The sequence below is a fragment of the Lepisosteus platostomus genome, chromosome 9 (assembly GCF_059453375.1).
Source record: "Lepisosteus platostomus isolate fLepPlt1 chromosome 9, fLepPlt1.hap1, whole genome shotgun sequence".
NCBI lineage: Eukaryota > Metazoa > Chordata > Actinopteri > Semionotiformes > Lepisosteidae > Lepisosteus > Lepisosteus platostomus.
This window is the reverse complement of record NC_142619.1, coordinates 43,584,454-43,599,232: the sequence shown is the minus strand read 5'-3', so window position 1 is coordinate 43,599,232 and position 14,779 is coordinate 43,584,454. Positions and strand designations below refer to the sequence as shown.

The following is a 14,779-nucleotide window of genomic DNA, read 5'->3' as shown; positions in this document are numbered from 1 at the left end:
TATTTACAAAGGCCAGTATAATGTCAATAGCACCTAGAATATACAGTTTTGAGGAAAAACATTATTTTAATTCTCTGAAATATATTAATAAATTGTCCTTCGTAAAAAGAGCAGACACTGGCTTAAAATAATTTTTTAACAAATTGTCAAAAATATTTTTTTCTCAATGTATATTTTGCTTATAAAACACAGTTGTTCTTATTGCATTCATTTATTTTTGAGTGCTATGTTTATATTAGACAGATATTCACAATCGTATTATGAAATGTACAACTAACATTTTTTCAGACATAATGAACATAAAGTACTGTTGCATTGTTGAAAAAGTAATTTATTATTATTATTATTATTATTATTAACAACAACAATAATAATAATAGGTCCTTACACTTATATAGCGCTCAAAGTGATTTACAAAATGATTTACATGTAATGGGGGCTCCCCTCCACCACCAACAATGCAGCACCAACCTGGATGATGTGACGTCAGTTATAGTGCGCCAGAACACGAGAAGAGAATAGAATGATAAAGCCAATTGAGAGATGGGGATTATTAGGAGGCCATGAGTGGTAAAGGCCAATGGGAAATTTGGCCAGGACACTGAGATAACACCCCTACCCTTTTAACATTACCAGAAAAGCATGAATTACAAACATAATCCTAAGTGTGTATTAAACCTCTAGCATTTCTATGATTCAGAAAACTCATTCTCAGTATTGGTAAGGATAACATTGGAAACAGTGGTTTTAAAACTATGTTAAATAATTAATAAGCGCTGAATTACCTTTGACAGGCAGAAAATGCCCAAGTTAATGCAAAATCAAATAGAAACCTGAATGAAACCATTCAAATGGCCAAATACATCACAAGGGATATTAGATTCAAATATAAGTATTTTACCATTTAAGAATATACAGCTGACAAGAATTCAATTGTAAAGATTAAATTAAGTAAATTCTTATGAAAAAGGCAGGGTAGAGTTATACAGTATATAGACACTAAATACTCTGAGGCAGTGACAGGCTCCTCTCCAAGCTCCATACAGTAGGAATGGTCTTTCACTGATGCCATTCCTTAGCTCATAAATAGACATAGCCTAGATGATTTTAGCTCATCCAAAAAATGTTTGCAAACTTGCTTAATTATGTCTGCATGCACAAACATCTCACCAACACTGGCAAATATGTACTGTAACAAGGATATATCAGTGGATTCTGATGTGCGACAGTAAAACAAGTCAGCTATTTCGGTGGTAAAAGATTAAAAACAAATCCTGTTAAGAATTTATGTACCATATATAAGATAATAATTACATAAAAATAAACACCTGTTGAAGACTTATTCTATTGGTTATGTTGTAATGTATCCATAATTATAAAGATGATTCTAGTTAACAGAGTCAGTAGATTTTAGGTGATATTCAGTATTTTAGGAACAAAAAGAAAGGATTTAGCAATAACAATTAATCAATGTTATTAATATGTTCTCTTTATGCCATACAAATTGAGCTATATCTTACTAAACCCGGTCATCATTCTTCTCAACATTTGTTTTTGTATTTGGGTGACACTATTATTTAAAAAAAAAACTTGCATTTGTGATTAATGCTCAAGGATGCAACTGCAGTGTTCCATTCAGGGTTAAAACCCTTGACTTTCCAGCTGGAAGTCCAGAACCCTGACTTTCTTACTGCTGGACACTGCTTCTTATCATTTGTCTTCACACAAAGGCTTCTTTTCTGTCTTCCTAGAAAGCTTTGCAGATGATATGTATGTACTGTACACTCTCTTATTGAGAAAGCCATTTTGAACCTTAATGAAATTTGCTTCAATGGAGCTTGTTATCATTAGAAGGTATAAATATGTATAATTAAGTCTGGGTTACAAACCTAGATAATTTGACCTGTTTTTGAACTGGAATTTCAAATTGTAACCTAGGAGCCTCTCTGTCCCCATCTCTGGATTTTTACAAAATTTTGAAGCTGTATATCATCACCACAGTAATAAAAGACATCTGACAAATTCATCCATTAGTACGAGATGCATACCATTTGTAGAACAATTACAAATTCTGGTAATCTGATCTCTGAATGTTCATGTGACTCAGAAAACAATTTTTTCTTCCCCATTCCTGGAGGATTCATACTGTAGTTTCTGTTGGTTTCTGTTCTTTACCTTTAATGTTTAAAATGCAAGATTACATTTTAAAAATAATAGTATATAAAAAAATATTTCCTAGAACCGTCCTTTAATAGTGCTTAAGTGTGAAAAGTCTAGTGACAAACATGACTGATATAATTATGTTCTAAACTATAAAATGAGTGCCTTATCTGCTTTAAAACTGAATTAAGGCATTTAAATAGAACGATACCTTACTTGGCATCCTGATTAGGTACCCCTGGGGCTAGGTATTCGCTGACAAAGTGGAATAACAGAATTGAATTGAAGAAATTCAGTATCTTAACAAAATGTGTAAAATGCATTGACTTTCATAGTTGAATAGTATGGCAGAGCACAGATATCACAAAACGCAAATTTACTTTCCTGGTTTCCCATTTTGCTCTCAACGCACCAATTAATTTGTCCCGTCTCCCTAAACATTCATTAGTTATGCTATTAAGTTAAACGTAAATGGTGGTCTAAACTGGATCCATTGATTTTCAGCGCCCTCAACAGCACAATATCAGACAATTCAAAAATGATGTCCTTTAATTGCGACTTAAAGACACCCCACCCGACATCACAGAAATTATGATGCAAGTCAATTTGTAGTAAGTTATTTATTAAACTACTAACAACAAAAAACAATTGTTATTATTACAACCGCACTGCTGTTGCTGTTGTTAGCTGATTAAGTTTTGGAAGTACGTTGTGTATTACTGTATATTTTGTAAGCGGTTCTGGGTATGGGCGTCTGCTAGGCAAATGTTATTAAAAACCTAGGTAATGAAGCTGAAAATAACAAACGATTACAGAGAAGGATTTTAATATTTAACACAATTATAGAAATACAAAAATTTCTCTAAGGCACAAAGTGTTTGACCTATATTACTGTACGTCCGGATTTACTGTACCCCTTAGTTTACATTAGCACCAACTTGGCAACACGCTCCTCTTGTCCCCGCCCTGCTAAATGCTCACCCCTCTGCATACTGCATTTGTTACAAAATCCACAGGCCAACAGGGCTAGACCATTCCCTGACACAAGGAAGTGTTTCCGGAGGCGCTGGGCAATTTTACACTCCTGGCTTTCTCTGCTATCAGGGGTGAGCGGCGTACCTGCTGCTGCAATCAAGATTGATTTTACGATCCCCGGACAGCTTTAAGAAGGGACGAAGTTGAATCCAGCTCGCTATGTTTTCCCGCATTCCCCCGTTTGGTTAGTGGTTGTTTCTTCCTGCTGCCATGTTGGATAGAGCTGCCGATGCTGCTGTTGGAGTTCGGATGAAAGTTTAGGTTTTTGTCCAACCGAGAGATCCAAGTTTCTGGGGCACTTCGGAAGGCCGAGGGATTGTTTGCATTATAGACCCAAACTACAGAAACAGAACAGTATTTAACCCCCCCCGCCCCTCGCATTCCTCTCGGATAGAAGCACCTACAGCATCAATGAGAAGATCCGGTGGAAGGCCACGCTGATCAATGACTGAAGACATTTTATAAAATACCTTAATTAGTGTTATATACATATATTCGTCTGGCTTTTTACCCCTGCAATCATGAATAGCCAACATCCCCCTCCGCCGCGGCGTGTCACAAATGTGAGCTCTATGCTTCTCACCCCACAAGAAAACGAATGCCTCTTCAATTGCCTCGGCAGGAAATGCATCGTAAGTTTTAACATTTACTTACTTGATTTTAGTCTCGTCCATACTATTATAACTTATAGACAAGTATGGGATCTTCTTGTAATTATCTTAAAACAAATTATCGGGCAAGTTTTTCATTAAAAACGGCCTAAACTGCATTGGGTTTTTTTTTGTAAAGATAACTAAAGTGAAGCAAAACAACAGTGCCTGGATCCCCTTGCTCTTAGGTTAATGCTTGCGTGTACGGTTGTGGGTTTATAAGAGCGTGGATATGGAGCGTGCTGTCCTGGCACTGGCAGTCCGGAGGTCGGTGTGACAAGGCAGTGGAGCCCCGAGGCCGCGTTCGTGTCCGACGGCGTCCGGAGCGCGAGTCGGAACCTCTGCGCTCCGCGGTGCCTGTTTATTTTCCTCATCGAATATGGAGCTGGCAAGTTCGGTCAGCTGGAAAGCACATTCTTTGAGGGATTCCATTACATAACACTGTTTTTGCTCCACTCGGATCACTCAGCAGCAGAAGAAGATCGTGCCGCTGTACTGTCGCTTGTTCTAATGTTGATTTTTTTTCCCATAACATTCTCCGGAAAATTTCATTTCATTCATTACTTAAAAATGCATTTAAGAAACTGGGATAGCGAGGGGATGGCAGGGGTTAAAGGGATGCCTAAACTCAGTTTTGTTATTTTTTTAATGTTCAAATATATCAGGAGAATCTCAGGAGAGGTGGGGTGCCATAACAGTTACAGTATGTTCAGTTGAGTCCGAGGGCGCTAATAGTCGACTGAGTAATTTCTGCATTAGTGTTACAGCATGTTCCTGTTGATACAGGGCCTGTATGTTTCCAAAAAGGAGCCTTCAAGGGCGTTATGGATATTTACGCCTTGTAACGCCCTATACCTGCCTTACTCACCTGCTGCGGGGAGTTAGTGTCGTTGTGAACTAAGACATGCTTCTTGGAGAGGTAGCCAAGTGAAGTGAACCATTCACTATAACTTTGTAACTTCAACAGGAGGTAATTTGAAAACATTATGTAAAAAATATCTTGCAATCATTCATTTTGAACTGGACTGTGTTTCGTTAAACGGCTTTTTATTTTTCATATGAGGTTGTTTATTAAATTATGATACTTATTAAATCCCTGCCTATAGCAGTGTTATAATTTAAGAACTTCAAAAGCCTGCGATTAACAGTCCTCATCTCAGCGAAGTATCTATTGTGCTGTCACCTGATCATGCGTCATCAAGATTTCGTCCCTTTCTCATGCAGCAGTTGTTAAAAAAACGCACACGCAGCTTTTTAAAAGATCTTTATTCCTGCATACATATCTATTTAATCACTTCATTGTGGATACCAGAAAGAGACGCGATTCATTAGAATTACTGTAAGGTTTACTATGCGGCATTTTATCACTGTCGCATTAGATAAAGTGGCTTAGTAGCAACAAAGTCTCCTAAATTGTAAAATGTTTTTCTGTTTCTCTGTTCAACACAAGTGTTGATGTACTTTGTCAAGCATTTATGCCTGCTGTGATAAAGTTATTGTAGCTTGTTTATAAACGTACGTAAACATGAATAGTTATCTGGAGCGATGTTAAATTGTGACATTTTTTAAATTAGTGAAAAAGGGTTCTCCCAGGTTAATATCAGTTACCTACACATTTATGATACCCGGTCAGAAGGAAAAAAAACACGTGAAAAATGTTGCACAAGTCTTTAGATTTACTGTGCTTACCATTTTTTTATGAATATCTAACAAAATAAGTTATTTAATGGATGTGCTTTTTAATCTGAAAGACATCTCCTCTCCATCAGTGTAAAACACTATACCTATACCTAGAGATTTGAGAGTATGCAGATTGCAAAGCAGAAACTTTAGGTTAATTGTACACTGAAAAGTAGAAACGAAACCCATGTCAGCTGTTGAAGTTTTGAGCCTTGCACCTGAAGAATAAAAATCGATCGATAAACGGAAGCCATTTGCTTGATGTTGTTTTTTTTTCATTTCTATACTGTTTGTGTATGTGGTTTTTATGCCCTGTGTTATGTTATGATAATGTAGTGTACCTTGCATACAGTATTAAATCCATTAATACTTTTAACATAAAAGAGGCATCAGTCAACTCTTTCTACCTCTTTAACTTGTTGACATCTACAGTATGTTGATGTACACACCTTTCATACTTGCAAAGTACTGTGTTGGCTGGTATAGGAAGAAAAAGGAACATATTCTTCCAAGTGTTGGATTTGAAGTTTATGATATAATCAAAACAAGCTTGTGGTTTTTACAAATGAGCAAGAGATGCCAAATTTGAGCAAAATGTTTTTTTTGATTGAACCCTATAGTGCACTTTAGACTTGACAAGATAGATCCACCTTGGACTAGATTGGGGGTAAAAATCTTTTGCTCTGAATATTGTCAGTCCAACTCTAATAACGTGGATGCATGTTTCTGTCTCAAGAGCTTTTGACGTGTTTTATCACTGATACTTTCATGCTTTTTTAAATCAAATTTTATCCAATAAGTGGCTTTCTCAGCATTGTTATACAAATGAAAGTGTATGTAAATGCAAAATTAGGGAGTTTTTAGGAATTAATGTATATGTGTACTACAATGCATTGTTTGTAGAAACTAAGACTTACATTATTTAAAGTTTGAGATTTGCTGTAACTTTTTTTTTCATTGTAGTTGTCTCCAGTGTGCCACATTAGACTTTGTGTTAAAGTGCCATGCCTCGGGATTGGAAAAGGGAGTTCACTGCATCTGAATATCAGCTTCTTTTACATTTTAACGCTCACAGTTAGCTTCTCTACAGCTGTGAAAGAATTGTTGTGGTGCCTGCCAAACAGGTTGGGATGAGTCATTCTAAATTAAGCCTTTTGGTCATACCAGGAATTTACTAAGATTCCTGCTACTCAGGCTACACTGTGACACGGGGATACTTCAGAAGGAATCAAGTCAAAGCAAAATTATGCACCTTTGTTTCTTGAGTGTGTGTTGTACCGTTCAGGCATTTTCTCTTAAAAGGTCTTCAGTGCTCCTGAACTGCCTGTAGTGCTCGCATATGGACGAATATAGTAATAGCATATAGTAATTTGCCCTTATACTTTTTGAATCTGGGTATACCCTTATTATCAGCTGAAGTACTCCAAATGACGTTGCTGGAAAGTGTGTGAATTCTTTGCCACAGATGTCTGCACTTGTTTGGTTATCTAATATATCTTGCCACTGGAAACAGTTCTGTCCCATGGCAATCATGACATCTTTAGTGCTATTTTCTTCATAACCACCTAGAAAAAAAGAGCATGTCCTGTAAGGCTGCAGCATTCCCAGGTTTGATCATTTGTGAGCCACGTTCACCAGGAAAAATTGGGGCTCTGATGTGAAAATTTTTTTTCAGAGCAGTTCTGCAAGACAAATTAAAAATCTCACTTGCAAAAATGTGAGTGCATTAGTGAGTGAACCTCTCCCTACCCATCTGTTCATAAGTACACAGCACTTATGACACCAGTCCAGAAAGATTTGCTTAGTCACCCAAGGCTTGTTATTTGACTGTCAGTGAATGAGGAAGAGCTTCTCATTCTTGCTGCATAATCCCCTGGGCTTCGCAGTCTGGTACAGTAAGCCTGGCTATATCATGTGAGCAGCCGCATCACTGCACAGAAGAAGCATCACTTGGTCCTTCGCTGCCTTGAATCCTGGCACTTGCCCACTCAGACATGCATCTCAAAGGCGGAGGGGCGTTTTCTTCCAGAAGAAGCCCGTTTCATCTGCGATGAAGACTTGTTCCAGCCTATATACCTTCTCACTGAGGAGCTTCTTCAGCTTCTTAGGAAATAATTCTGGGGCCACTTGATCAACCGATGCAGCCTCCCCTGTCAACTTGATTATATGAAGAGAATAGAATTCTTTAAGTTATCATTAAAAGTGTTAGGTATTTTATATGGCATTTACCTCTTTGTTTATTTAGAACCTTATGGGAAAACATAAGGGGTAATTTTAAAACATAACATTTTATTCAACAGAATCTACAAACATTATAAGCCATGAGGTTATTTGGAGATTTCAACTTTCATGAGGATTTTGAACATAACCCTGGTCAATGTAGAGACCGTAATGTACTAGACAGTGAAAAAGGCTTTAATTTTTTTATACAAATACCAAATGTATGTAATGGTGACTAGCTTGGTTTTCTAAACCTATTCAGAAACGGATCCTTCTGCATTCTGTATTAGTATTTAGTGTATTGGTTACAGAAGTGCCGGTTTTGCTTTAAGCATGGAATTGAGTATTGACAAGTCTCTTTTTGTTGATGAGACTTGCTCAGGTTGCTTTTATTATTGAAACCTTGCTTTTAGCCTTATTTATGGTGGCATATGCTTGATTTGTACCCAGATGTACTGTCGTGGAGTAAATAGCTGCAGTTAATCCACAGTGTGATGGCATTTAACCTCTTATCCTCAGAAATGGACTCCCTTTTCTTTTCCCAATGACATTCTATGGAAAACCTTTGTGGTGATAGTATGTCAGTCAATGCATCCAGTAATATTATTTTAATATATTGCTTTGCAGTTTGGCATTTTAAGGTTTTAAGTGGTTTGGGAGCAGGTAAAGTTTTTTTAGTGTGGGGGTTTTGGTCTCTGAAGAAAATGTTCAGTACCGGTTCTTAAAGGATCCCATAACTCTTAAATATAATAAAAAATAAACCCACTTTATCCATCATTCTAAAGTTTGCTGCATAGCAGCCATTACACTACAGTCATTACACAGCAGATCACAGCAGTTGAATTAAGAGGGAACTGTAGACAGGCCTGATTAGACAGTGGAGTTGATAACCCTACGCTTAGGAAGCATTAGGTGCCATTGATTTTTTTTTTTTAAGACCCAGGTAGTCAGGCCCTTGGCTTAATATCTTATCCATAGAATAGCATTGATTGGAAGAGTGACACTTGCTGGTACCCCAATACCACTCTTGGTTCTTTGCCATCCTATTGCAAGATTTGAACCAGGGACCTCTTCATCAGCAGTCAATTGCTCTCCCTTCGCAAATCAGATCTTCACTATTACTTTCAGTTCAGTTCCAAATCAAAACTCTTTTCCCAATCCAGTATTAATACGTTGGGCAGATAGTCCAACTCTAACTTTGCTTTGGGTTGATTCTGATGGAAGATGTACCACATTTTAACATTTTGTTTCTAATGTCGCTTTTTTCACATTATTCCCTTTAAGTTGACAATTCTGGCCTTTGATCTTATCTCTCTGCTGTGTGCGAATATGACCAGATCTTTATTCTTTAAGACTTTTTTTTTTATTAATTTTGATTTTAATATCCTTTGTTCTACACTGGAGAAATGAAGTTGCTTTTATATGTACAAAAAATCATCTGAGACCAGGACTCAGCCTTAATGCTTGTTTGAACTAAAGGTATAACACAAACTGAATTTAATTCAATTGAATTAAATTCCCAACTTTTATGCTATATAGCCAAGCATTGATTTTTTTTCTTATTGCTTCTCCACTTTATCCTGATGAGGGCATAGAAGGTTCTGTGCCAACAGCCAGAACCTGAACTTGTTGAGCTCCCTGCGTTCTATGCAATATGTATAATGTAGGTTTCTTTCCACTTCGCAGCCTGTCTGCCTAATGTTTCACCTATCCATTGTAAACTGTTTTAATTCCTTTGCTGCCGTGTCTGTTTACCACTCCCCCTATTTGTGTGTCTTCTACAAATTTAACTTGTTTGCTGACTACACCAGAATCTAAATTTTTTGTTAGGAAGAGCAACTGCCCTCAAAGTGATTGTCATACCACTGCTTCCATCAGTCCAATTACAGCTTATATCCCTTAAGATGTTTTCTGTTAACTGGTTCTGCATCCACGTGCATGCCCCACCTTGGGTTTCAGTAATGTTGGTGCTTCTCGTATACGGCTTATTATTGAAATCTTCCATTGTGAAAACCTGTGTGAAAGGTCCATTTTGCACGATACAGGGAATACTTTTGAATCAAGCCCTCAAGGTGAGTTGCAAAGGAAAATGGGTTCATTCTAGAATATAGTGTAGAAAGTGAAGATGAAAAGTAAAAAAAAAAAAAAAAAGCCTTCTTTTGCTTCTATTGTTCCCTAACACAGTAAGCCTTAAGCCCTACAAACAGCAACTGATTAACAGTCAGTACTGTATAAAAATACACTGCAGGGGAATATTTTGATGTTTAAGGATAAATGAAGGCTCAAATCTTCAGTAGTAATTTAATTGAATTAAATTGTAATTACATGTCTTCATGTAATCGGTTTTTGATACTTGAAATTGTAAAAAAAAAAAAACTTTTCATTTTTCTCAAGTTGTAGTACAAGCTGCTTGTTTATTATGTTCATAGCATGTGCTTTCCCTTATGGGAGTCATTAGCAAATTTGCAAATACCGAAAACACCTGCAGTTTGTTGCTGCAAGTTATGTTTAAGAGGACTGATAACTAGCCTAGCAATGCCAAACTATCTGTGAAACTGGTGGGGACTTACGGTTTACAATGGACTAAAAATGAAAATGTTTCTTATCCTTCAAGTTGGTCACTACTCTGGGTAAAGGAGATAGATTACATTTTCACAAATACCTGGAAAGCTCTGTGTCTCTGGCTCTAATGGGGGGGGGTGAGGGATTTATTGACATGACACGTTGCCATAGTGACCAAATCAGAGGTAAATGTTTCTATAACAGGTGATTGTAGCTGAAAGTTCAGGGGTGCTTTACAAATATTTTAAGCATGTACTTTGAAACTTAAAACCTCTCTTGTTTCTTAATTTGACTGCCCTGAACTGAACCAAAGTGACCTATGCCTATTTGCTTTAAAATATTCAATTAGTGGAAAAGCAATTGGAAGACTCAAGGATGATTAGTAGTATTAGGTGTAACTTTGGCAGTTTGTGTCAGAACTTCTTTGTGAGTCATGGTTTTTGAGGTCAGCACTGAAAGAACTGTGGTTACCAAAAGGGGGAAGTATAATTGCCGATTGCTTCCCCTTTTTGATTTGCTTCCGATCTGTTTGCTGAGATTTCATCCTTGATTTGAACTTTAGCTGTCCAGTTTGTGACTGTTAAGCTGTTGTAGGGCAGTGATGCGCTGTGTAGTGTGCTGTTTCCTGTTAATGTAAATCATAATAGCTTTGTTTTATGTTTATGTGTAGAAAGTCATTGTCAAGGAAATTGAAGCTAAAATCCGGTTTCCCCTTTCTATGGCTTAATGTGACAAGTTGCCAGATTAACTGAACAAAGCAGTTAAATAAACATACAGGCCAATATTTTTGTAAAGTGACGTGGCGGCTGCAACATACTTGACATGGAATTACAAGTATGCAAGCCTGAATGAAGTTTTACCTGAACCTTAGCAGTGTCCTCTTGGCTTAACCCACCTACCTGGTATTCTTTTCCCAGTTTTCCAATATTTGTTGTATAAAGTAAATTATTTTGCTGAATTTCTGTGAGGTGTGATTATGAAAATGAAAAATATATAGGTAATTAGGATGCAAAAAAAAAATGGTTTGCCTAGTGTACTTTCTTCACTTCTTTACTAATACCAGTAGTTACCCAGATGTGGATTTGATCAAATACTCATCTGTTTGGTTTTCTTACTTTAATGTAGTATGGCAAATTAAAAACAATTGGTGAATGGGAATTTTGATTTTTGAAATTGTTTTTGACATTATTCTATCATTGGATGAACTGGAAAGCTCTGTTACACACTCCGTTGGTCTTGCCTGGTTTATTAACAGTGGTTGTGCAGGCGGCTGCTTTCGTTCTCAGCAGTTTGATGGAATCTAAAGTGGAGATTTTTGTACTGTACCAGTCAGCAGGCTTTTTACAGGAAATGTTGTGGTTTGCTTTTTTAGGACAGCTTAGTTTCACTGAATGTGCTTTCCTCCTGTTTTCCTTACCACCAAGAATTTGATAGATTCTTATTTTTGGGGCAGGAAATCTAACACTTAAATCCTTGGCTGTATTTCTTGAACTGAGTGTGGTTAATTTATAGTTGGGATTAAGAGAACTTTAATTATACTTTTGTGCCTTATATGAAACAGGATATTGTGCCTTGAAATCTACAAAGAAGTCCAAGCTAGATTTTTGACTTTGTCACAGATCCAGTGTTTTTGAAATGCGGTATTAACTCGGGTCCTCAAAAATGAAATTATTATATATCTTTTACTGTACATCAGTGCTCAGATACAAACCTGTATTCCACTGCAGAGCTTGAAATATGTTAAAAGATACATGGCTTGAAGGCTTATCAGTTTGGAGGAACCTGCGCTACTTCATTTTCCCAATGTGTTTCCCACTGTGCCAATGTATAAATGTCAATGTTGTAAATCGAGTGGTAAAGGCACATTTTGCCGTTCCAGATAGGATGAATGTATAATCAATAATTGGTAATTCTGCATTAAAAACAGATGGTGCAGATTAAGTGAATGACTTGCATTTAAATTCACCGTTTCAAAAGGTGAACATTATGCCCGTTTTCTTTGTATTTGTTTCTTTGTGACACTGGATGTGATTTCTGAATCTCTGTAATATGTGTAACTTCTAGAGAAGTTATTAAAGCTGTTTGAGGACTAATTTAAAGAAACAGAAGCAGAAACTCACACTCTTGCCTTCTTGGTGATCAGACCATGGCTCCCTGCTCTAGGCACATGTATATGAATCTTTTTCTCAGTAGAAATGACGTATGATTTTTTGGGGATAATTTGAGGAAGTTGTACACTCTCCTTTAGATGTTTAGCTTTTTCTCCAAATCCCCAGAGAAGCAAGTAGATGATAAAAGCCCTCCCTGAGGCTAATCAACCCCTTTACTGGCTTTTTACTTTAACACGTGCATTTATCCTGTATGTCCTGCTGTTTTTGAGTCATTTCCATTGGGAACTTGGTGAAATACTTTCCAGCCCTGTCTGATTGTCCCAATCTTACTTATTAACTCAGTACAAACCAGCAAGCTGTTTTAGTCCCTTTCATTAATTCCTCAAAGGTTGTGTGACAGGTTAGGCAGCTTAATTTGTAGGGACCCTTTTCCTGTAAAATATTTTGAGTGTTTTAAATACTTTGTTGAACGATAAGCGAAGTTGAATAATGTCCCTTGCTATGTAAAATGTAGCTGTATTGACGGTAAACTGTTCTGCCTTTTGCAAAAACATGCACTTTCACTTTTTAAAAATTATATATATATATAATATATAAGAATCAAGCCAGAAAAAAAAATGCTGAGAGATGTGTAACTGCTTTCATATTGACAATCACATTCTCACAATTTGGTCTTTGTGAAGTTACTGTATTTTTTTTCTCATTTTGATTACTTAAATCAGAACTACAATATCTAATTAAAATAAAGGTTATATTTAATTTATATTTACATTTTGTAACGGGGACAATTTTAAGAAGTACACTGAAGTACAGTAGTAGTCTGTGTTAGTCAGGCAAATATACTAATCTTTAGCTCTTCCTAGTTATTGAATTGTGATCCTATAATGGGGTTTCCTCATTTCTTAATCATTGATGTATTAAGCAGTTGATTTATTCAACTATGCTGGATGTCATGGAATTGTAGAGAAAGGGTAGTCTAAAAGGGCAATTAAAAACCTGTTTTTGAAACGTGCTTTTTTTTTTACAATACCAATATCTTACTGGAGGTCTTATACAAATATGTACCATTTCTTTTGAATGCTTTTCTCAGCAGAATGGTGGTAAGGCTGTACATCCCTCTTAACTAGGATTTAAATTGGGAACTACCCAAGCCGCACACCCCAAACACCAAGCACATTCTCAGAAAGTCAGCCTAGGGGGTTTCCAGCTAGAATTGTTCTTGGAATCTTAATCTGTATTGCTGATATCGCATGAATCCTGCTGTATCTTTGAAACTCTCCTAGCAATTGCTTTTCAGTTTTTTTGCACTAGCATTCTGTAACACCCAGGATCCCAGAGATCCACTGTATGGTTCTTGTTGAGTTTGGGGGTGTTTGTTTTATTCCTCACAGGAGAATGGGTCAGTTGCACTCTGTTTTTTTTATTTTATCTGAGTGGTTGAACTATATTTAATTACAATATGTGTTTTCTCCGCTAGTAAGGAAATGTTTCAACAGGAAAACAGTGACGCTTCTTCAATTCGGTGTTAAATTTCTGTGTGTATAACTATGGAAATGTTGTTTTTGTTGACATTGTGGCTGTCTTCTGTGTGATTTTAAGTTCTAAAACCTAGAAAACTCTTTCAAAGCTTATCTTCATAACTGAATGCATTTTCTAAGTCAGAAACATTTTGGTCTTATTAAACTGAAAAGCCTGACAGTAGTAGTGTACATGTCTGGAAATGGTCTTAACAGAGTTGATATGAAAGTACGTGGAAGGCTGCTCTATGGCTCTGTACTGCACTGCTTTATTTTCACTCTGGCTAGATATGTGCAGTGCTTAATACTGGTTAGACTTTAACTAGGCCAGTTCCTTTTTACTACAGTATGGGGGGGAATGTTTTTGCAAGTAGGTTATTTAGTAAACTTCTTGATGATTTAATAAAAAATATTTTAGATTATATACAGCAACAACCAAAGGTTATAGACTGTGAGAAAAATCTTAAGAATTAATTTAAATGCAAAGAGTTGTAAATACTTTACTTTGTTCATAGCCTTTAAAAAAAGTAGTCTGGACATTCAACAAATATTTGAATGTCATTACTAATGATCAGATCCAATCAGAAATAAGAAAACTGTATTGCCAGTGTTACTTGATTTCATTTGAATGGCTTACTGATCGTGGAAGGACTGAAAACAGTAGTGCAGTCCAGATGTTTGTGTGCGCATGACTTACATGAATGACTTGGTATCACTATATAAACTTTTTATATGTATTCATGTATGTTAATTGTTCTTATTTAGGAGTAGACCCTAAAAGCACCCCTCTCATGAGGAATTCGTTTTTGATTCACTTGGCAATTTCAGGAACAAATCTGCTGCA

At 36.5% G+C, this 14,779-nt stretch overlaps 1 protein-coding gene across 2 annotated transcripts in view; it reads left to right on the top strand.

The window, feature by feature from the left end:
* The first annotated feature begins 3,157 nt into the window (after positions 1–3,157).
* The window catches only part of wasla (WASP like actin nucleation promoting factor a), a 43,777-nt gene continuing 32,155 nt past the window's right edge, over positions 3,158–14,779 (top strand). For both annotated transcript variants that reach the window (XM_088645143.1, XM_088645142.1), the window contains exon 1: positions 3,158–3,827. In XM_088645143.1, coding sequence (XP_088501269.1) covers positions 3,717–3,827 — 111 coding nt within the window. In that variant the 5' untranslated portion in view covers positions 3,158–3,716. The remainder of the gene's footprint in view (positions 3,828–14,779) is intronic.